Raw genomic sequence first — 23,512 nt, forward strand, 5'->3', positions numbered from 1 at the left:
CTTCCTACCCTCTCGGAGACATCCAGTACCTCGGCACCAGGAAGGCAGACTACCATCCTGGATTCTCGTTCACTCCCACAGAACCGCCTGTCCGTGCCTCTAACCATCGTGCCCCCCACCACTATCGCTCTCCTAAACCCCTTCTTTCCCTTCCGAACCCCTGAGCCTGTCTCTGTGCAGGCGATCTGGTCCTCGTGGCTTACCCCTGGAGGGTCATCCCCATCCACAGAATCCAAAACAATATACCTATTTTGGAGGGGGACAACCACAGGGGATCCCTCCACAGACTGCTCACTCCCTTCCCTTCTCCCATCTGTTGCCCATCCCTTTCTTTTATGGGAGACTGCCACTGGGGTACTTTCTGGCACATCACCCTTCTGACTATTACCCCTCCTAACTGTGACCCACGTGTCTTCCTTCCGAGACCCTGGTGTCACTACCTGACTATAACTTTTATCTATTAATCTCTCATTTTCCCTAACTAAACTGAGTTCATCAAGCCTCAGCTCCAGCTCCCTTACACGATCCTTCAGGAGTTGCAGTTCCACGCATCTGGCACAGATATGGACTTCCGGGAGGCAAGTTGTCTCCAGGAACTCCCACATCCCACACTGAATGCAGTATACTGGCCTCCCACTCATACCAGCCATGTCCGTTTTAGTTTTTGGGAGATAAAACAAAAAAGGGGGTGTAACAGAAGAAAAACAAACAACCTTCCTCGCTTTCGCCGAAGCCCTGTGAGCCAAAGCCCTTACAGCTCACACTCTGCTCCCTGCTCACTCCACTGCCCGCTCCAGACGCTGCCCACTCAAAAGTGCGGCCTGCTTTTAAACCCTCCAAAAACCTTCCCCAGGCTGCTCCTGGGGGTGGGCCTACTCCCTGTTTTGAAAAAAACCTCCGATTTTTAAGCCAAATTTAACTGAAAAATAAATAAATAAAATGCAGACACAATCTTTCTTACCCTCAGCCTGCTACTGTGGAACAATGAGGCTGAAAGCTCCAAGGTAAGCCCTTTTTAAACCTTCCCCAGGCTGCTCCTGGGCCTACTTCCTGTTTTGAAAAAAAACCCTTTTTAAATTAGCCCTTTTTAAACCTTCCCCAGGCTGCTCCTGGGCCTACTCCCTGTTTTGAAAAAAACCTCCGATTTTTAAGCCAAATTTAACTGAAAAATAAATAAATAAATAAAATGCAGACACAATCTTTCTTACCCTCAGCCTGCTCCTGTGGAACAATGAGCTCCTTTGTCTTATGGTCTTATGGATGGGAAGGAAGGACAGCATGGTGGCACATTAAATTAAATTAAATTAAATTAAATTAAATTAGCACTGCTGCCTCACAGCGCCGGGGACCCGGGTTCAATTCCAGCCTTGATCTGTGTGGAGTTTGCATGTTCTCCCTGTGTTTGTGTTGGTTTCCCCTGGGTGCTCCGGTTTCCTCTCATAGTCCAAAGATGTGCAGGTTAGGGGATTAGCCATGCTAAATTGCTCCTTAGTGGATATGTAGGTTAGGGAGTTTAGCAAGGTAAATGTGGGAGGTGGGCCTGGGTAGGATGCTCTGTCAGAGAGTTGGTGTAGACCTGATGGGTTGAATGACCTCCTTCTGCACTATAGAAGGAAGAGCTGAAAGGGAAAGAAGAAAGGGAAGGACAGAATGGAAAAGAAGAAAGAGTTGCAGTTTATAATGCATTTCATGACCACTGATATCTGAAAGCCAACAAAGTTCTTTTTGAAGGGTAGCAACTGTTATAAATTATAGGAAACACACTAGCTGGGAAGGAGTGTGAGCTCAGGTGAACTCGTAAAATCCCACCCGAAGCCAACAGAGAAATCCGTTCTGCGAGCCTCGGGGCGGGTGAGGCAGTAAAGTTCTGGCTAGTAGCTATTTTGCACTCTGCAAACTGCCCAAAACAGCCATCTGTTAATGACCAGATAATTTGTATTCTGTTGATTGAGAAATAAATATTGGCCAGAGCACCAGGGATAACTCTCCTGATCTGCAAAGTAGTCCTGTGGGATCTTTTATATTGACCTAGGGGCTTAGATTTCAAGTCTCATTGAACAGGCAGCATCTACAGTGGCACAGTTTCCATCAGTCAGCTTGACTTTACAAGGGGGCACGAGTTCAAGGTAAGGGGGGAAAGGTTCAGTGAAGATGTGCAGGGAAAGTTTTTTACACAGAGGTTGTGGGGGTCTGGAATGCACTGCCAAGTGAGGTGGTTGAGGCAAATACGTTAGTGACATTTAAGACTTATCTGGATAGACACGTGAACAGACAGGGAATAGAGGGATATAAGCGGTTGCTCTAGATAGGACAATGTGATCGGTGCAGGCTTGGAGGCCGAAGGGCCTGTTTCTGTGCTACATTGTTTTTTGTTCTTTGTGCTGAAGTGGGACTTAAACTTATCCTTCAGAGGTGAGTGTGTAACTGGCTAACACCTCTGCAATATGGTCAGCAAAGTCTATTCATCTACCAAGTATTTATTCTCCTTGTTAATCTGTTGTTCCAGTTGAGATACATTTCCAGTCACATATCTGACTGGAAATATCATATCTGACTGGAAATATCATATCACATATCATATTTCCAGTCAGATATCTTGGTCATATCTTAAACACAAATCTTGCATACTGCCTCCACTTTTGTATCATAGTTGCATCAGTTTTTTGCTTGACTTCTTTGAAATATTTTGTCAAAATGTCTAAAATATGCCACATCACACCAATTGAACATCATTGCTGATAATCAAAGTGCCAGAGGAGAAACTATGATGAAAAGATAAATAATTTAAATCCAATTAACTTTTGGCTATCAAATATTTAGAAAATGATCTCTCTATCTTTCACTCACAGATCTTGAAAGAATTTGTCAGGATTGAGATTGATATCTACATCGCTACTTGTGACAGTAAGTGTCCTTCTCATTATACTAAAAAATAGACAATATCCATTCCACGAGTTTGTTACTCAATGTGCAAGTCAGGAATGTGATGGATTATGCTCCTTCTCCTTGCATGGGTTCAATTATTATTGTCAAAGCTCAACAGATCCCAAAGGGAAACTTGATCAAGCTAACATGGCCAGAAATCTCTTTTTGTTTTGATGCAGCCACTGGGGATTTTACCATTGTTTTTACTTGCATATTTTGTGGGGCCACCTGAACATGTCCACTGGGATGGCCTAAGTATGTAACTTGTGCTTTTGCAAATTCACCCTTAGCCACGTTCAGCACCAAATTAGCTTCTTGCAGTTGATCAAAGAGTTCTTTGTGATGCTGTAAATGCTCCACACACATTTGCCTGTAAACTACCAAGTTGTCAACAGAAACAGGACAACTCAGTTATTTACTTTTACATTGGTTTTTCAACCTCAGCAGACATCACTCCCACCTTTGATTCAGCTCTATCATTACCCAGGATAAACTGTATTCCTGGAAAAGATCATTTCTCTGTTGCTCTATTACTATTAGGCCATGTGTGGGCAATTGGGTCGAGCTGGGAGGACACCATGGTCGGCATGGATTGGTTGGGCCGAAACACATGTTTCCGTACTGTATTGCTCTATGATTCTACTCCTACTGCCACTTCGCTTTTCATTGGACTCTCCAACCTCACCTTATATAATGGAGCACTACTCTTCTCATCATAAATTCCACAGAAATACCACCTTTTCTGGATATACTCCTAAACTACATAACTCCTTATCTCTCACTATTAGATATTGACTTGCTCCTGTATCTGTCAAAATCTATCTACTCCTCCTGGAAAACGAGTAAACTTTACCCACACAAATAAATTATTGAAAGAAATCTGACACATTCTTATCAACCAATTTCTGACCAGGCTGTACATTCTTTTGCATCTCTTTAGCTTCAACTGGGCTTTCCTTTACCACTTTAACAAACCCCACTAGCTTAGCCTGTTTTATCACATCTGTCTTTGTGTGTCCAACTATATTGCAATGGAAGTAGAGAAACATAGAAACATAGAAAAACTACAGCACAAAAACAGGCCCTTCGACCCCACAAGTTGTGCCGAACATATCCCTACCTTTTAGGCCTACCTATAACCATCCATCCTATTAAGTCCCATGTACTCATCCAGGAGTCTCTTAAAAGACCCTATTGAGTTTGCCTCCACCACCACTGATGGCAGCCGATTCCACTCGCCCACCACCCTCTGTGTGAAAAACTTCCCCCTAACATTTCCCCTGTACCTACCCCCCAGCACCTTAAACCTGCGTCCTCTCATAGCAGCCATTTTCACCCTGGGAAAAAGCCTCTGAGAGTCCACCCGATCTATGCCTCTCAACATCTTATACACCTCTATTAGGTCTCCTCTCATCCTACGTCTCTCCCAGGAGAAAAGACCGAGCTCCCTCAGCCTATCCTCATAAGGCATGTCACTCAATCCAGGCAACATCCTTGTAAATCTCCTCTGCACCCTTTCAATCCTTTCCTTCCTGTAATGAGGCGACCAGAACTGAGCACAGTACTCCAAGTGGGGTCTGACGAGGGTCTTATATAGCTGCATCATTATCCCCGGACTCCTAAACTCAATCCCTCGATTGATAAAGGCCAGCACACCATACGCCTTCTTAACCACCTCCTCCACCTGCGGGGCCAATTTTAGAGTCCTATGGACCCGGACCCCAAGGTCCTTCTGATCCTCTACAGTACTAAGAGTCTTTCCCTTTATATTGTACTCCTTCATCCCATTTGACCTACCAAAATGGACCACGACGCATTTATCTGGGTTGAAGTCCATCTGCGGAAGTATCTGAGGATTTTTATTTCTCTTCCACCCTCATGGGTTTCCGTTTTAACCTTAGGTAAACTATCTTTACTACCTTCACATTAAATACATGGTATTTTACTTTGTACCACACCTAGCCTTTGAACACCCCGGGACAGCGAGACATCTGTCTTTTGACTCTCAGACAGCAGCCTCCAAAGAAAGACCTCTCTTCAAACTCCAGAACCCAGAAAGAGAGAGAAAGAAAAAGAGCTGCTGCTCCTTTCCAATCGAAACAGAAACTTCCAGTTTATCTCTCTGTAAGCCTAGCTCCTCCCATGAGCACATGATGTGCTCTTGCCAATTAACCTAATTAAACCCTACTCTAAAACCCCATGGGTCAACCCAAAATATAACAAAACTGCATTAACTCAGATTAAAACAAACACCCCAATAACTAGCAGCAATTATTCTTCTGTATTATCAGCAAGTGGACAGCTTGGAGCAGACAGATTGATACCATAATTAGAGCTGAAGTTTAAAACCTTTACAAGAAACATAAGGGACAAAATTCTCAGGCCTCCCAGTCGTGAGGTTCCCACGACGGGAGGTGGCGCATTGCTCGCTCGGGGCAGGATTCTCTGGTCCTGCCGTTGTCAATCGAATTCCCATTGACGTCACCCCATGCCGATGGGAAGCCTGCGGGCAGGTGTACACTGCTGGCGGAAATGGAGAATCCCACAGGCTGACACATATACATTTCTTAAAGGCACAGTATTGTCACACCACAACATTTGCTTGTGATGACACTCTATCCCTGGGTTTGCCTGCTCCTTTTCCACATGCCCAGGCCCATTCTGCAAATACACAGGTCCAGCGTCCATCGGGAGTTGAAGTTCCTGACCTCCACTTTCAATGTTAAGGCAAATATTGCTTTTATTACACAGGTGACCAATAGACATTGTTCAGAAGCTTTCAGGTGAGCGCGCAGAATGTGTGTGAAGCAGTTGTCGCTGTAATTTCATGTTAACAATACTTGTTGAATCTTTATAGTAAATCTGTCTGCTGAGCAATGCCATATTACATCATAAACTAAACCGAGCCTATCTTTAGTCCTGTGTGGGATTGGTAATTTTGTATTAAGCAACTAGAAATACAACAGCACATGTTTTCAATCTGGATTCAAAGATTCACCAGCAAAGAATTTGAGCCTTTGATCTTCAAATGAAAGATTTGAAAATATAAATATTTGAACATATAATTATTTTTGTTTACTGTCAGATTTAATCCTGGAAAAATTGGAAAGATGTGGATTTTTCGATGATGAAATCACTCCAAAAATATTTTTCCTTACAATACATGATGCAATGCTCTGCATATTGGATAAACATGATCCCAGTAATTCTGTGAACTCCATATGTGACAAGGTATGTTTGTGAATGTTATTTACAGACCACAATCAAATTTAAAGCACTTTGGTTTACATTAGATTACAGTATACAAAGGGATAATTAGAACAAGGATGGTCACAATTGCATTTATGTCGCAACATCCAAAGCTCAAGGATTGTTTAAAATTGCAGAGTACCGTAGGACATCATTAAACACTTCACAATGCTTTAAGTGTTGTCACTGCTGTAATGCATGAAACACAGCAGACAATTAGGATGGAACAAAGTTTTAGAAGCAGCAATGAGACATAATCTGTTCTTGTGATGTTGGGTGGGGATAATATTGACCTGCACATGAGCCGCCAAATTAACTCTGCTCATCCATTGTTCCAACCATCTGGTTATTTTGAAAACGAGGGAGGTGATGGCCTAATGTCAGTGCCCCATGACACCCCCAGGGGGCACTGCCATGGTGTCGAGGACAATGCCCATACATGCCTGCTGTGATAGTGGAGTCGGACACTTTAGGAACTTTCAAGCAGTTATTGGATAGGCACATGGAGCACACCAGAATGATAGGGAGTGGGATAGCTTGATCTTGGTTTCGGAAAAGGTTCAGCACAACATCGTGGGCCAAAGGGCCTGTACTGTGCTGTACTGTTCTATGTTCTATGTTCCTTAAACTCTGGGGGCCATGGGCACCTCTGGTGTGATTATCATGACTGGTTTTCCTTTTTGAAAAGCAGTAGTGATTCATGCGGACGTGACATCATGCCTCCGGGGGGAAATGTACATCATGGGCGGATGTTACGGTGACAAGCCCTTTAATTAAATTTATGGAAATCAGGTTCAAGCCCTCCCTCAGCCGAACCTGATCACGTCCCTGGTAGGGGCTTGGGAATATCTAAAAAATTCCCGTTTTTGGCTGCTACCACATTTAATGGCCATAATGGAATTTGGGCCCACGGCTAATGGAGCCACTTGATCGTGGCTGCTGATTTGAAATTAAGTGCAGTAGTTTTGTGCTGAAAGAAAAGCAACTAAATGGAGGAGGTTTGTTTAGTTTCTTCAAAGAAATGCCAGTTGAGTATCGGATTGACAACAGGAATGAAGATTTAGAGAGAGAGTGGGAGAGAGATAATCACTGATCCTGTGCCCCAACACAGGTATGTTTTCTGTAGAGAGACACAGCTTAAAGTTCGCTGGGAAGAACAATATTCTGAAGTTGCCCTTGATCAATCTTTGTAATCGGAACATTTATGCAAAATTCTTCCCCAGATTAAGAGACTTTTGAGCAAACAGCTTTTTTCATTTCATTTCTTATATACTTTTAATTAAATCTGAAAAAAAATATTGTAACATCATAATAGCTAATTAACCACATGCAGAAGACCATTAACTACAGTGATCAATTACTGAACCAGTTAACCAGATACAGATCTTAACCACTGAAGAAATATATTTTATGAAGTATTGCCACTGCTATAATAAACATCGAAAGAGTAACAGGATTGAACAACAAGTTTAATCATCTTGATTGCTGTTACAATATTGGGCAAATGTGGAGTCATGCACTTAACAAAATGGAAGAATGGGAGAACGCTGATTACAGTCAGATTCAATTTCATATTGTTTGTAGATACATGAGACGAAGGAAATGTTAAATTCTGAAGCAGAGTTAAAACAGAGGACCTTTTTGGTAAGTTGGAAATATATCCTTCATAATTTTTAGTAGTCTAATGTTGTTTTTTTTCTAAGTTAATGACTCCATTATCTACTTTATTTTCAGGTGCCATCAGATACACAGTTCTGATTGGCTGAGTGTTTGAAATGTGAATTGAAAACTAAACAACATCTGGAAAGGACCATCACTTCAGATTAATTTATGAGCTGGATCTGATCTACATAGACTGCTACAGTGATGGATTCATGTTGAAAATTTAGCTAATCAATGTATATTTGAAAAATTTCAGACACAGATGTGATATAACATCACAAAGCAATACAGAAACAAAGCCCAGTTAAAAGTGAGTCTCCTGCAAGTGACCCACCATCACAAATGGTGTGTTGTCTGTTCATAAAGGTACCTGTAGCGGTTCTAATATATTTGGACCCATTAATATGGGACCGGTCTGTTCACACACTTCCCATTGTGCTCCAATATCAACTCTCTCTAGTAGCATCACTTTTTACATTCTTCCTCACCCATACTATATTGTAAAAAAATGTTACTGCATACGTTTGTAAGGGGTTAGTCACAACAAAAAGCTATTTATAGAAGAAATTTCTGTTAACAGGAGATGGCCAATCATCAAGCTAAATGTGCAGGGTTAGCAATGCAGAGGTTAAAGGACAGCATGGCAAGATATAAAACTGATTTCAAATAATTGAATCATTAATGGTTGGTACAAAGAAATTGTCCTGAAATCTGCCATCCATATCCTATTTACAAGTAACATCATCCTCTAGGATTGATTCTTGAAGCTCAGAGGGCAACCAGGAATTGACAATAAATACTGGTTGTCAGTTTCACCCAGCTCCTGAAAAATTCACGGAAAATAATATTTATCTATTGTTTCACACTCATTTACTGAAACAGAAACCTGCTTCAGAAATCTGATGGTGCGAATGCTGCTATAAATAACAGAAATAGGGGTTAGTGATGGAACTACACTGTTATTGAGCAATTGTGGACCAGCAGAGTATTGCACAGCCTATGTTAAACCAACAACCAGTGGCCACCAGCTCCAGTACCGGACTGTGGGAAACCTCAGAATACTTGCCCCCACTTTACTAGCATTGTTTCAGAAGCCTGTCAGCTAAATATAGACCAAACTGCTTGCTCACATGCAGCCATTCAGCAGCCAATAAAATTGTTGATAATGCTGCATTTAGGTGGGCTATTAAAGAATCTCCTGCCCAAACAGGGAGCTCTGCATCATGGCCACAACTTTCTTGCCTCGCTCCCGAAGACATATTGACAGCACAAAGGTGGCATGGAGATTTTCAAATTTAAATTTCACCTGTAAATATTTCACAATCAATGGGTTTCACTTGACTCGTTATTTATTGAGACTAGTTTAGTCAGAGAGCTAAATGTACTGGTACACCTCATGATTGGCAAACATTGTTTCCCCTGCAGCCATCAATGTGTTTTTGTGTTCACTTTTTATTGAACATTCAGGTTAGTGTCCAGTGTTGTACTCACCATTCAGTGGGACATGGCTCAATGTGTAGGCTCAGCTGACTCTCTGTTCTTAGCATTGTAAAGGACATTCTCCAAGATCACTCTCACCGGGAATAATGTGACTGTCAGCCAACATCCTGAGTTGGATCTACAAAGGGACAGTCCAGACTCTGCTCTTTAGATCCTCATTTTCTGACCTTGACTAATTGTCCCCACCATACCTAGGACATCAAGCGTTCCCACTTCTATTCTTCCATGTACCCAAACCCCAACCTTCCCACTCCTATGCCCAACTCTTTCATCCCTGACTTGCCCTTTCCATTCCTGAGCCAGCGTGCAGCTGCCAATCTTCTTCTCCCCTTCCTCTCTCAAGAGTTTCAAGCAGGAACATGGCCCCAGACTGGTACATGCCACCTTTGAATAAATATGAAATGGGTGCAACTTGTGAAGGTAATTTCAAAAGGTAACTGAGTTTTCATCACATGCAAATGTACGACAAGTATGAACCTGCCAAAGGATGGCATGAGATTCAATACACCACACACACACATTCCCCTGACTCCATCTCTGCATCTCAAATGGAAATTCAAGATTTTGAATCCCTCCTAATTCAGTCACCTGACAAACCATATTTCCTGCTCTTTCGAGCTCCATAAAATATCCTCCCATTCTTTGTGTATTTCTTGGCTAGTTGCAGTTATTGTAACAATTATACACTGAGTTCTGAAGCATTGTTAAAGATGTGGAAGAATTAGAGGATATTTTGTACTGTAGTATACAGTTTAGATTGTGATTGGTGTGTGAAAGCTAAGAATGGATGAGGTGTCTAATTAAGGATCACTATGCTTTCATCAACAGAAGGGATGAAGGAAAATCAATTGATACTGATCAGACATTCGATTCTTGGCCTTAACTGATACTTCTTGATCAAAGCAAAAATATAGATCAGAGCAGAAAAAAATCAAATTGTGTTTAAATAATGAAGATAGAATTAACATTTTACTGTTTTCAAAGCTGGTTCATGTAGGGATTGAGAACATGGACACGGAATACAGTTTTCATCATAATTAGCTATTGTGATTAGCAAGCATGAGAATGGAACCAACAAGCAAAGCAAAATAACAAAAGCCTTTTTTAAAAATCCTTTTTTATAAAACGAAGTTTTAGGAAAAGATGTAAATAAGTTACAATGTTATACACAACCAGGCAAAAAATAAATGATCAATGACTAAACAATTAACTGTCTGTTTTTATATCACATGAGCTTCTCAACATTCCCTTTCTATTAGTCTATCGGTATGGAATGCATTGCTGATGATTAATGGGCGCAGTCAATAAGGTTTATCTCTGGACAATTTTCCCAATTTCCTTTTAACTCTAGACCTTCTGGAAAATGTTCTTCATTTCTCCAGCTTCTTAACTAGTTGCTCTTTAGACCTTTGATGATTTTTATGATGATTTTTTATGATGATTTCTATGATGATTTCTATGATGATTTCTTTGATGATTTCTATGATGATTTCTATGTTGATTTCTATGATGATTTCTTTGGCACTGGCTGTCTGAAATCATTACTCCCTTGTAGAGATTTTCTCACAGCAAAGCTAAAAGCTGTATCCTCTTTAGCTTCCCCTTGGAGAGCTGTTCATTGCTCCATGGTCTGCCACCAGCTGCTTTTAGGTTTTCAGCTAAAACTAAAAGAACAAAGAAAGCTGTTGCTACCCTTTCAGAGCCCCTCTAGTTGCTAAGCAATGATCTTCTTTCACGCATAGATTTCTAAACACAGTAGTATCTCAACTGGAACTGAAACTAACCCCTCACACAAACATTTTTGTTCAGCCTGAAGTCTAACTACAACTACCCTCCAAACACAGAAACATTAAATCAAACCTACCTAAAATTATACATTATTTCTAGTTTTTACTCATACAAATATAAATCCTTTAAAACTACTTTGAGTTTCCTAAGATCCCTTTAGCCCCAACAGTTATATCTAACTCCTTCTTGAAAACATATAATGTTTTGGCCTCAGCTACACTCTGCAGTGGCGAATTCCACACATTCACCATGCTCTGGATGAAAAAGTTTCTCCTCACCTCAGTCTTAAAAGTTTTACCCCTTATCCTCAAACTATGATTCCTAGTTCTGGACTTCCCATGTCATACTCCAGAAAGCCTGTTAGTGATGGATAGAATTGGAGCCAATATTTCCATGCATTTAGAAATATTTATTTACTGTTATGATCCTGATGGAGACCAGGAACGGTGTTCTGGACAGGAGGGAATTAATTTAGATAGCCCAGATTTTTCCACTCTCTACCTGTCCATAAACAGAAATGTGTTTTTGATTTCTGATTTCCTGCTTTATAAACCCTTCAGTTTGGCATAATCCAAACCTCTATTCATAATCCCATAAGAAACTCAAAATCAGGTAAAATAAGAGTGTAGTTTATTTTACACACAAACATTCGTGAAGGGCAAGTCGTGCCTCACACATTTGACTGAATTTTTTGAGGAGGTAACTAAGTGTGTCGATGAAGGTAGAGCAGTTGATGTCATATACATGGATTTTAGTAAGGCGTTTGATAAGGTCCCCCATGGTCGGCTCATGAAGAAAGTAAGGAGGTGTGGGATAGAGGGAAATTTGGCCGATTGGATAAGTAACTGGCTGTCTCATAGAAGACAGAGGGTGGTGGTGGATGGAAAATTTTCAGACTGGAGACCAGTTACCAGCGGTGTACTACAAGGATCAGTGCTGGGTCCTCTGCTATTTGTGATTTTTATCAATGACTTGGAGCAAGGGGCTGAAGGGCGGGTCAGTAAATTTGCTGATGACACCAAGATTGGTGGAGTAGTGGATGAGGTGTTGTAGGCTGCAAAGAGACATTGATGGGATGCAGAGCTGGGCCGAAAATGGCAGATGGAGTTTAACCCTGATAAGTGTGAGGTGATTCATTTTGGTAGGACAAATTTAAATGCGGATTACAGGGTTCTGAGGAATGTGGAGGAACAGAGAGATCTTGGGGTTCATATCCACAGATCTCTGAAGGTTGCCACTCAAGTGGATAGAGCCGTGAAGAAGGCCTATAGTGTGTTAGTGTTTATTAACAGGGGGATTGAGTTTGAGTTTAAGAGCCGTGGGGTTATGCTGCAACTGTACAGGACCTTGGTGAGACCACATTTGGAATATTGTGTGCAGTTCTGGTCACCTCACTATAAGAAGGATGTGGAAGCTCTGGAAAGAGTGCAAAGGAGATTTACCAGGATGCTGCCTGGTTTGGAGGGTAGGTCTTATGAGGAAAGGTTGAGGGAGCGAGGGCTTTTCTCTTTTGAGCGGAGGAGGTTGAGAGGTGACTTAATAGAGCTTTATAAGATGATGAGGGGGATAGATAGAGTGGACGTTCAGAGACTATTTCCTCAGGTGGATGTAGCTGTTACTAGGGGGCATAACTATAAGGTTCGTGGTGGAAGATATAGGAGGGATGTACGAGGTAGGTTCTTTACTCAGAGAGTGGTTGGGGTGTGGAATGGACTGCCTGCTGTGATAGTGGAGTCGGACACTTTAGGAACTTTCAAGCGGTTATTGGATAGGCACATGGAGCACACTAGAATGATAGGGAGTGGGATAGCTTGATCTTGGTTTTGGAAAAGGTTCGGCACAACATCGTGGGCCGAAGGGCCTGTACTGTGCTGTGCCGTTCTAGGTTCTATGTAAACAAAACACACAAAGAGTTTTGCAATGTCTGCCTTTTTTGCACACGTACAATAAAAGTATGTGTGCAAAAGGAGTATCGAGTATAAAGGTTGGAGTGTTATGGTAAGGTTATATAAGGCATTGGTGAGGCCGAATTTAGAGTATTGTGTACAGTTTTGGTCACCTAGTTACAGGAAGGATGTAAAGAAGGTTGAAAGAGTGCATAGATTGTTCCACTGGAGCAAGCTGAGAGGGAGTGATTGGAGGCAGCAGTGCTGGTGAGAGATTAATTGAATTGTTTATTTATTTAATTAGTCAGCTAGTGTGTGTTTTTTTTGGCCTTTACTTTTGCAGTAGAATTTTAAGTTTAAAGTGAAAACTGGAAGTGGGCTGCTAAGGAGTCTGGGAAGGGTTTTTTAAGTGCGTGAAGTATAAAAGATAGGCTGCAGTATACAGAGGGCAGCGCGGGAGCGGGCAGTGAGTGAGTGGGAAGCAGAGTGTGAGCTATAAGGCTTTGGCTCACAGGGCTTAGGCAGAAAGGGCGAGCAGGGGTGAGTTTAAATTCATTTTTGCTGTTTCTACCTGGTACTGGCAAGGTATCTGGAGGGGATGGGTGTGCAGGCAGTGCTATATTCCTCTTGCACTATGTTTGAGGTGAGGGACGACAACAGTGTCCCTGCTGATTACACCTGTGGGAAGTGCACCCATCTGCAGCTCCTCCAAAACCGTGTTAGGGAACTGGAGCTGGAGTTGGATGAACTTAGGATCATTAGGGACGTAGAGGTGGCCATAGACAGAAGCTTTAGGAATACGGTTACTCCGAGGAATGAAAACAGATGGGTGACGGTGAGAAGGGCTGGGAGGAAGCAGTCCGTGCAGGGATCCCCAGTGGTCGTTCCCCTTAGCAACAAGTATTCCGCTTTGGATACGGTTGAGGGGGATGACATACCAGTGGTGAGCCACAGTGAGAGGATCTCCAGCACTGTGTCCGTCTCTGTGGCTCGGGAGGGTAAGGGGCAGAGCGGGAGGGCAATAGTTATTGGGGACTCGTTAGTTAGAGGGATAGATAGGAGGTTCTGTGGCAGCAAAAGAGATGGTATGTTGCCAACCGGATGCCAAGGTCCGTGACGTCTCAGACCGTGTTTTCCGGATTCTGAAGGGGGAGGGGAAACAGTCACAAGTCGTGGTACACATTGGTACCAATGACATAGGTAAGCGAAGGGACAGGGATTTAAAGCAGGAATTTCTGGAGCTGGGCTGGAAGCTGAGAGCCAAGACAAAACATGTGGTCATCTCTGGTACGTTGCCGATGCCACGTGATAGCGAGTTGAGGAACAGGGAGAGAGTGCAGTTAAACATGTGGTTGCAGGGATGGTGTAGGAGGGAGGGTTTCAGATACGTGGATAATTGGAACACATTCTGGGGAAGGTGGGACCTGTACAAACAGGACGGGGTGCACCTGAACCAGCGGGGCACCAATATCCTAGGAGGGAAATTTGTTACGGCCCTTCAGGGGGGTTCAAACTAATTTGTTAGGGGAGTGGGAAAAGGAGTTGTAGTCCAGAAGTCAGTGAGGGTGGTGAGGTATTGGGGAAGGTATCAGGGTCAAGGGTGGGTACCGGTAGACAGGAAGGTGGGTTGAAGTGTGTCTACTTCAATGCAAGGAGCATCCGGAACAAGGTAGATGAACTTGGGGCGTGGATTGGTACTTGGGACTACGATGTTGTGGCCATTACGGAGACGTGGGTAGAACAAGGACAGGAATGGTTGTTGGACGTTCCAGGGTATAGATGTTTCACTAAGTGTAGGGAAGCTGGTAAAAGAGGTGGAGGAGTGGCATTGTTAATCAACGATAGTTTAACGGCTGCAGAAAGGCACTTCGAGGGGGATCTGCACACTGAGGTAATATGGGGTGAGGTTAGAAATAGGAAAGGAGCGGTCACGTTGTTAGGAGTTTACTATAGGCCCCCAAATAGTAATAGAGATGTGGAGGAAGAAATTGCTAAGCAGATTATGGATATGTGTGGAGGTCACAGGGTAGTTGTCATGGGGGACTTTAACTTTCCAAATATTGATTGGAGCCTTTGTAGGTCAAATAGTTCGGATGGGGCAGTTTTTGTGCAGTGTGTGCAGGAGGGTTTCCTGACACAATATGTGGACAGGCCGACAAGAGGTGAGGCCACATTGGATTTGGTACTGGGAAATGAACCGGGCCAAGTGTTAGATTTGGTTGTGGGAGAGCACTTTGGAGACAGTGACCACAATTCGGTGTCTTTTGTTATTGCAATGGAGAGGGATAGGGCTGTACGGCAGGGCAAGGTTTACAATTGGGGGAGAGGTAATTATGATGCGATTAGGCAAGAATTAGGGGGCATAAGTTGGGAACAGAAACTGTCAGAGAAAGGAACTAATGAAAAGTGGAACTTTTTCAAGGAACAAATACTGGGTGTCCTTGACAGGTATGTCCCTGTCAGGCAGGGAGGAAATGGCCGAGTGAGGGAACCATGGTTCACGAAAGAGGTGGAATGTCTTGTGAAAAGGAAGAGGGAAGCTTATGTAGGGATGAGGAAACAAGGTTCAGATGGCTCGATTGAGGGTTACAAGTTAGCAAGGAATGAGCTGAAAAAGGGGCTTAGGAGAGCTAGGAGGGGACACGAGAAGTCCTTGGCGGGTCGGATCAAGGCAAACCCCAAGGCTTTTTACTCTTATGTGAGGAATAAAAGAATGACCAGGGTGAGGTTAGGGCCGGTCAAGGACAGTAGTGGGAACTTGTGCATGGAGTCAGTAGAAATAGGCGAGGTGATGAATGAATACTTTTCTTCAGTGTTCACCAAGGAGAGGGGCCATGTTTTTGAGGAAGAGAAGGTGTTACAGGCTAATAGGCTGGAGGAAATAGATGTTCAGAGGGAGGATGTCCTGGCAGTTTTGAATAAACTGAAGGTCGATAAGTCCCCTGGGCCTGATGAAATGTATCCTAGGATTCTTTGGGAGGCAAGGGATGAGATTGCAGAGCCTTTGGCTTTGATCTTTGGGTCCTCGCTGTCCACGGGGATGGTGCCAGAAGACTGGAGAATGGCGAATTTTGTTCCTCTGTTTAAGAAAGGGAATAGAAATGACCCTTGTAATTATAGACCGGTTAGTCTTACTTCGGTGGTTGGTAAATTGATGGAAAAGGTCCTTAGAGATGGGATTTGCGACCATTTAGAAAGATGCGGATTAATCCGGGATAGTCAGCACGGATTCGTGAAGGGCAAGTCGTGCCTCACAAATTTGATTGAATTTTTTGAGGAGGTAACTAAATGTGTTGATGAAGGTAGGGCAGTTGATGTCATATACATGGATTTTAGTAAGGCGTTTGATAAGGTCCCCCATGGTCGGCTTATGATGAAAGTGAGGTGGTGTGGGATAGAGGGAAAGTTGGCCGATTGGATAGGTGACTGGCTGTCTGATCGAAGACAGGGTGGTGGTCGATGGAAAATTTTCGGATTGAACAAAAAGAACAAAGAACAGTACAGCACAGGAAACAGGCCCTTTGGCCCTCCAAGCCTGTGCCGCTCCTTGGCCCAACTAGACCAATCGTTTGTATCCCTCCATTCCCAGGCTGCTCATGTGACTATCCAGGTCAGTCTTAAACGATGTCAGCGTGCCTGCCTCCACCACCCTACTTGGCAGCGCATTCCAGGCCCCCACCACCCTCTGTGTTAAAAACTTCCCTCTGATATCTGAGTTATACTTCGCCCCTCTCACCTTGAGCCCGTGACCTCTCGTGATCGTCACCTCCGACCTGGTAAAAAGCTTCCCACTGTTCACCCTATCTATACCCTTCATAATCTTGTACACCTCTATTAGATCTCTCCTCATTCTCCGTCTTTCCAAGGAGAACAACCCCAGTCTACCCAATCTCTCCTCATAGCTAAGACCCTCCATACCAGGCAACATCCTGGTAAACCTTCTCTGCACTCTCTCTAACGCCTCCACGTCCTTCTGGTAGTGCGGCGAACAGAACTGGACGCAGTACTCCAAATGTGGCCTAACCAGCGTTCTACACAGCTGCATCATCAGACGCCAGCTTTTATACTCTATACCCCGTCCTATAAAGGCAAGCATACCATATGCCTTCTTCACCACCTTCTCCACCTGTGTTGCCACCTTCAAGGATTTGTGGACTTGCACACCTAGATCCCTCTGTGTTTCTATACTCCTGATGACTCTGCCATTTATTGTATAACTCCTCCCTACATTATTTCTTCCAAAATGCATCACTTCGCATTTATCCGGATTAAACGCCATCTGCCACCTCTCCGCCCAATTTTCCAGCCTATTGTATTGCCCGACAATGCTCTTCGCTATCCACAAGTCCAGCCATCTTCGTGTCATCCGCAAACACCAGTTACACCTTCTTCCAAATTATTTATATATATCACAAATAGCAGAGGTCCCAGTACAGAGCCCTGCGGAACACCACTGGTCACAGACCTCCAGCCGGAAAAAGACTCTTCGACCACTACCCTCTGTCTCCTATGGCCAAGCCAGTTCTCCACCCATCTAGCCACTTCTCCTTGTATCCCATGAGCCTTAACCTTCTTAACCAACCTGCCATGTGGGACTTTGTCAAATGCCTTACTGAAATCCATATAGACAACATCCACGGCTCTTCCTTCATCAACCGTTTTTGTCACTTCCTCAAAAAACTCCACCAAATTTGTAAGGCACGACCTCCCTCTTACAAAACCATGCTGTCTGTCACTAATGAGATTGTTCCGTTCTAAATGCACATACATCCTGTCTCTAAGAATCCTCTCCAACAACTTCCCTACCACGGACGTCAAGCTCACCGGCCTATAATTTCCTGGGTTATCCCTGCTACCCTTCTTAAACAACGGGACCACATTCGCTATCCTCCAATCCTCAGGGACCTCACCCGTGTCCAAAGAAGCGACAAAGATTTCCGTCATAGGCCCAGCAATTTCATCTCTCGTCTCCCTGAGCAGTCGAGGATAGATGCCATCAGGCCCTGGGGCTTTGTCAGTTTTAATGTTCCCTAAAAAACCTAACACTTCCTCTCTTGTAATGGAGATTTTCTCTAACGGGTCAACACCTCCCTCCGAGACACTCCCGGTTAACACGCCCCTCTCCTTCGTGAATACCGATGCAAAGTATTCATTTAGGATCTCCCCTATGCCCTTGGGTTCTAAGCATAATTCCCCTCCTTTGTCCCTGAGAGGTCCGATTTTCTCCCTGACAACTCTTTTGATTGGAGGCAGGTTGCTAGCGGAGTGCCGCAGGGATCAGTGCTTGGTCCTCTGCTCTTTGTGATTTTTATTAATGACTTAGAGGAGGGGGCTGAAGGGTGGATCAGTAAATTTGCTGATGACACCAAGATTGGTGGAGTAGTGGATGAGGTGGAGGGCTGTTGTAGGCTGCAAAGAGACATAGATAGGATGCAAAGCTGGGCTGAAAAATGGCAAATGGAGTTTAATCATAGAAATCATAGAAACCCTACAGTGCAGAAGGAGGCCATTCGGCCCATCGAGTCTGCACCGACCACAATCCCACCCAGGCCCTACCCCCACATATTTTACCAGCTAATCCCTCTAACCTATGCATCCCAGGAATCTAAGGGGCAATTTTTAACCTGGCCAATCAACCTAACCTGCACATCTTTGGACTGTGGGAGGAAACCGGAGCACCCGGAGGAAACCCACGCAGACACGAGGAGAATGTGCAAACTCCACACAGACAGTGACCCGAGCCGGGAATCGAACCTAGGACTCTGGAGCTGTGAAGCAACAGTGCTAACCACTGTGCTACTGTGCCGCCCTAAGGTTGCCACTCAAGTGGATAGAGCTGTGAAGAAGGCCTATAGTGTGTTAGCATTTAACCCTGATAAATGTGAGGTGATTCATTTTGGTAGTACTAATTTAAATGTGGATTACAGGGTCAAAGGTAGGGTTCTGAAGACTGTGGAGGAACAGAGAGATCTTGGGGTTCATATCCACAGATCTCTAAAGGTTGCCACTCAAGTGGATAGAGCTGTGAAGAAGGCCTATAGTGTGTTAGCTTTTATTAACAGGGGGTTGGGGTTTAAGAGCTGTGGGGTTATGCTGCAACTGTACAGGACCTTGGTGAGACCACATTTGGAATATTGTGTGCAGTTCTGGTCACCTCACTATAAGAAGGATGTGGAAGCGCTGGAAAGAGTGCAGAGGAGATTTACCAGGATGCTGCCTGGTTTGGAGTGTAGGTCTTATGAGGAAAGGTTGAGGGAGCTAGGGCTGTTCTCTCTGGAGCGGAGGAGGCTGAGGGGAGACTTAATAGAGGTGTATAAAATGATGAAGGGGATAGATAGAGTGAACGTTCAAAGACTATTTCCTCGGGTGGATGGAGCAATTACAAGGGGGCATAACTATAGGGTTCGTGGTGAGAGATACAGGACGGATATCAGAGGTAGGTTCTTTACGCAGAGAGTGGTTGGGGTGTGGAATGGACTGCCTGCAGTGATAGTGGAGTCAGACACTTTAGGAACATTTAAGCGGTTATTGGATAGGCACATGGAGCACACCAGGATGATAGGGAGTGGGATAGCTTGATCTTGGTTTCAGATAAAGCTCGGCACAACATCGTGGGCCGAAGGGCCTGTTCTGTGCTGTACTGTTCTATGTTCTAGAAGGTTCACAAGGATGTTGCCGGGACTTGAGAAGAGTTACAGAGAGAGATTGAATTGGTTGGGACTTTATTCCCTGGAGCGTAGAAGACTGAGGGGAGATTTGATAGGGGTGTATAAGATTTTGATGGGTATAGATAGAGTGAATGCAAGCAGGCTTTTTCCACTGAGGCTAGGGGAGAAAAAAGCCAGAGGGCATGGGTTAAGGGTGAAAGGAGAAAGGTTTAACGGGAATATTAGGGGGGGCTTCTCCACGCAGAGAGTGGTGGGAGTGTGGAATGAGCTGCTGGATAAAGTGGTAAATGCAGGGTCACTTTTAACATTTAAGAAAAACTTGGACGGGTTCATGGATGAGAGGGGTGTGGAGGGATATGGTCCAAGTGCAGGTCAGTGGGACTGGGCAAAAAATGGTTCGGCACAGACAAGAAGGGCCAAAAGGCCCGTTTCTGAGCTGTAATTTTCTATGGTTCTAAAAGAGGAACAAGAAATGGGTACAGGACAAAACCATAACTATTATTGTTATTTTATGTGAATTCAGAGTCCAGAATAAAAAGACCAATGGCATATTCCTTCAGAGAGTAGTAGACTGATCGTTGCAGATTGTTTTTCCAGAAATGAGGATGTCCATGATGGGAGAAAGCATGCCGAGATGAATGAATCTTAGATAGATAATTGGAGCAGGAGGCATTCTGTCCTTCGAGCCTGCTCCACTTCAATATGATGCTCTCGCTATACCTCTTGACGCCTTTAGAGTCTAGAAATCAATTTAGCTATCACTTCTGTCGTAGAGAATTCCACAGGTTCACAATCCTGTGTGAAGAAATTTCTCAACTCAGTTCTAAATGTCCTACCCTGTATCCTGAGACTGTGACCCCTTGTTCTAGACCCTCCAGCCAGAGGAAACAACAGTCCTGCACCCAGTCTGTCCTGACCTGTCAGAATTTTATAATTTTCAATTAGGTCTCCTCACATTCTTCTAAATTCAGGCCCAGTTGACGCAATCTCTCCCCGTACAATAGTCCTGCCATCCCAGAAATCAATCTGGTGAACCTTTGCTGCATTCCCTCTATGGCGAGTATGTCCTTTCTTAGATAAGGAGACCAAAACTGCACACAATACTCCAGGTGTGGTGTCACAAAGACCCTGAATAGATGCAGTAATGATGTGGAGATGCCGGTGTTGGACTGGGGTAAACTCTTACTAGATGCAGTAAGACATCCCTGCTCAGTACTCAAGTCCTCTTGCAATGAAGGGCAATAATACCATTTGCCTTCTGAACTGCTTGCTGTATCTGCATGGTGGGCACAGAATCAGAAGTTCCAATATTCCAATAGTTCACAGTGTAGATGAAGGCGAGGCAGTTCTCTCTGCTCCCTGTTAGATGGCAAATTGGAGACAGAGACAGGCTGCTTGCTTGTCTTCTGGCAAACAGTGACTGAAGATAAAATTCAAAAGCTGTATAATTACAGGTATGATGTGGAGATGCCGGCGTTGGACTGGGGTAAACACAGTAAGAAGTTTAACAACACCAGGTTAAAGTCCAACAGGTTTATTTGGTAGCAAAAGCCACACAAGCTTTCGGAGCTGCAAGCCCCTTCTTCAGGTGAGTGGGAATTCTGTTCACAAACAGAGCGTATAAAGACACAAACTCAATTTACATGAATAATGGTTGGAATGCGAATATTTACAACTAATCAAGTCTTTAAGAAACAAAACAACATGAGTGGAGAGAGCATCAAGACAGGCTAAAAAGATGTGTATTGTCTCCAGACAAGACAGCCAGTGAAACTCTGTGGGGGTTACAAATAGTGGGACATGAACCCAATATCCCGGTTGAGGCCGTCCTCGTGTGTGCGGAACTTGGCTATCAGTTTCTGCTCAGCGACTCTGCGCCGTCGTGTGTCGCGAAGGCCGCCTTGGAGAACGCTTACCCGAATATCAGAGGCCGAATGCCCGTGACCGCTGTAGTGCTCCCCAACTTTCCTGTTGGGGAGCACTTCAGCGGTCACGGGCATTCGGCCTCTGATATTCGGGTAAGCGTTCTCCAAGGCGGCCTTCGCGACACACGACGGCGCAGAGTCGCTGAGCAGAAACTGATAGCCAAGTTCCGCACACACGAGGACGGTCTCAACCGGGATATTGGGTTCATGTCCCACTATTTGTAACCCCCACAGAGTTTCACTGGCTGTCTTGTCTGGAGACAATACACATCTTTTTAGCCTGTCTTGATGCTCTCTCCACTCATGTTGTTTTGTTTCTTAAAGACTTGATTAGTTGTAAATATTCGCATTCGAACCATTATTCATGTAAATTGAGTTTGTGTCTTTATACGCTCTGTTTGTGAACAGAATTCCCACTCACCTGAAGAAGGGGCTTGCAGCTCCGAAAGCTTGTGTGGCTTTTGCTACCAAATAAACCTGTTGGACTTTAACCTGGTGTTGTTAAACTTCTTACTGTAATTACAGGTAGTCAGACAGCTCAGATCTCAGTCATAGAAACATAGAAATCTGAAGTAGGTGTAGGCCATTTGGTCCTTCGAGCCTGCTCCGCCACTCATTATGATCATGGTTGATCATCAAATTCAATATGCTGATCCCCCCCTTCCTCCCATATCCCCTTAGCCCCAACAGCTATATCTAATTTCTTCTTAAAATCAGATGTTTTGGCCTCAACTACTTTCTGTGGTAGGAATTCCACACATTCACCACCCTCTGGGTGAAGAAATTTCTCCTTATCACAGTTCTAAAATATTTACCCCTTATCCTCAAATTATGACCCCTAGTTCTGAACTCCCCCACCACCAGGAACATTATTTCTGAACCCACCCTATCCAATCCTGTTAGAATTTTTAAAGTTACTGAGATTCCCTCTCACTCTTCTAAACTCCAGTGAATATAATCCGAACTGACTTAGTCTCTCCTCATATGACAGATCTGTCATCCCAGGAATCCACCTGGTAAACTTTTGCTCTTCTCCCTCTATAGCAAGGACATCCTTCCTCAGATAAGGACATCAAAACTGCACACAATACTCCAGGTGAGGCTTCACCCACGCCCAATACAAGTGTAGTAAAACATCCCTATCCCTAAACTCAAATCCTCTCTTGATGAAGGCCAACATATTTGCTTTCTTTACTGCCTGCTGTACCTGTAAGCTTACTTTCAGTGACTAATGCACAAGGACTCCAAGGTCTTGCTGAGTAGCCACCTTTTTCAATTTACACCCATTCAAGTAATAATGTCTTCCTATCATTGCTGCCTCAGTGGATTACCTCACATTTATCCATCTTATATTGCAGATGCCCACTCAGTCTGTCCACTTTTTGCTGAAACATCCTCCTCACAGCCCACCCTCCCACCCAACTTTATCATTTGCAAATTTGGAGATAATACATTTAGTTCCCTCTTCCAAATTATTAATGTATAATGTGCCTGAAAAAACATTTGGTACAATGGGAACCGACAGGAAAACAGGCACAATTCCTGTTTTTTCATTCTCACGTGATCTTACAATCTCACTATGCCAATACATGGGTGGGATGAGGTCCTAAAATTCCACCCAAGGAATATGAAAAGGGATGTAGATAAGTTGAGTATATGGACAAAAATTAGCAGATGGACTAAAATGTGGGAAAATGTGAACTTTTTCACTTTGGCAGGAAGAATAGAAAAGCAGCAAGTTATCTAAATGGGGAGAGATTTCAGAATGCTGCAGCACAGGGGTCCACGTCCTCTGGTACATGGATCTCAGAAAGTTAGTATGCAAATAGATTGTTGTCAGTTATTGTAAGGGGAATGGAATATAAAGATAAGGAAGCTTTGTTAGAGTTGTAAAGGGCGCTGATGAGAT

At 43.8% G+C, this 23,512-nt stretch overlaps 1 protein-coding gene across 1 annotated transcript in view; it reads left to right on the forward strand.

Moving 5' to 3' along the window:
- The window catches only part of LOC144507543 (chloride anion exchanger-like), an 80,203-nt gene extending 69,667 nt beyond the window's left edge, over positions 1–10,536 (forward strand). Inside the window, exons 18-21 of the mRNA XM_078234683.1 lie at positions 2,850–2,904; positions 6,011–6,156; positions 7,759–7,818; positions 7,909–10,536. Of these exons, the coding sequence (XP_078090809.1) occupies positions 2,850–2,904; positions 6,011–6,156; positions 7,759–7,818; positions 7,909–7,932 (285 nt within the window). The 3' untranslated portion in view covers positions 7,933–10,536. The remainder of the gene's footprint in view (positions 1–2,849; positions 2,905–6,010; positions 6,157–7,758; positions 7,819–7,908) is intronic.
- Positions 10,537–23,512: the final 12,976 nt, after the last annotated feature.

Source organism: Mustelus asterias, chromosome 19 (genome assembly GCF_964213995.1).
Source record: "Mustelus asterias chromosome 19, sMusAst1.hap1.1, whole genome shotgun sequence".
NCBI lineage: Eukaryota > Metazoa > Chordata > Chondrichthyes > Carcharhiniformes > Triakidae > Mustelus > Mustelus asterias.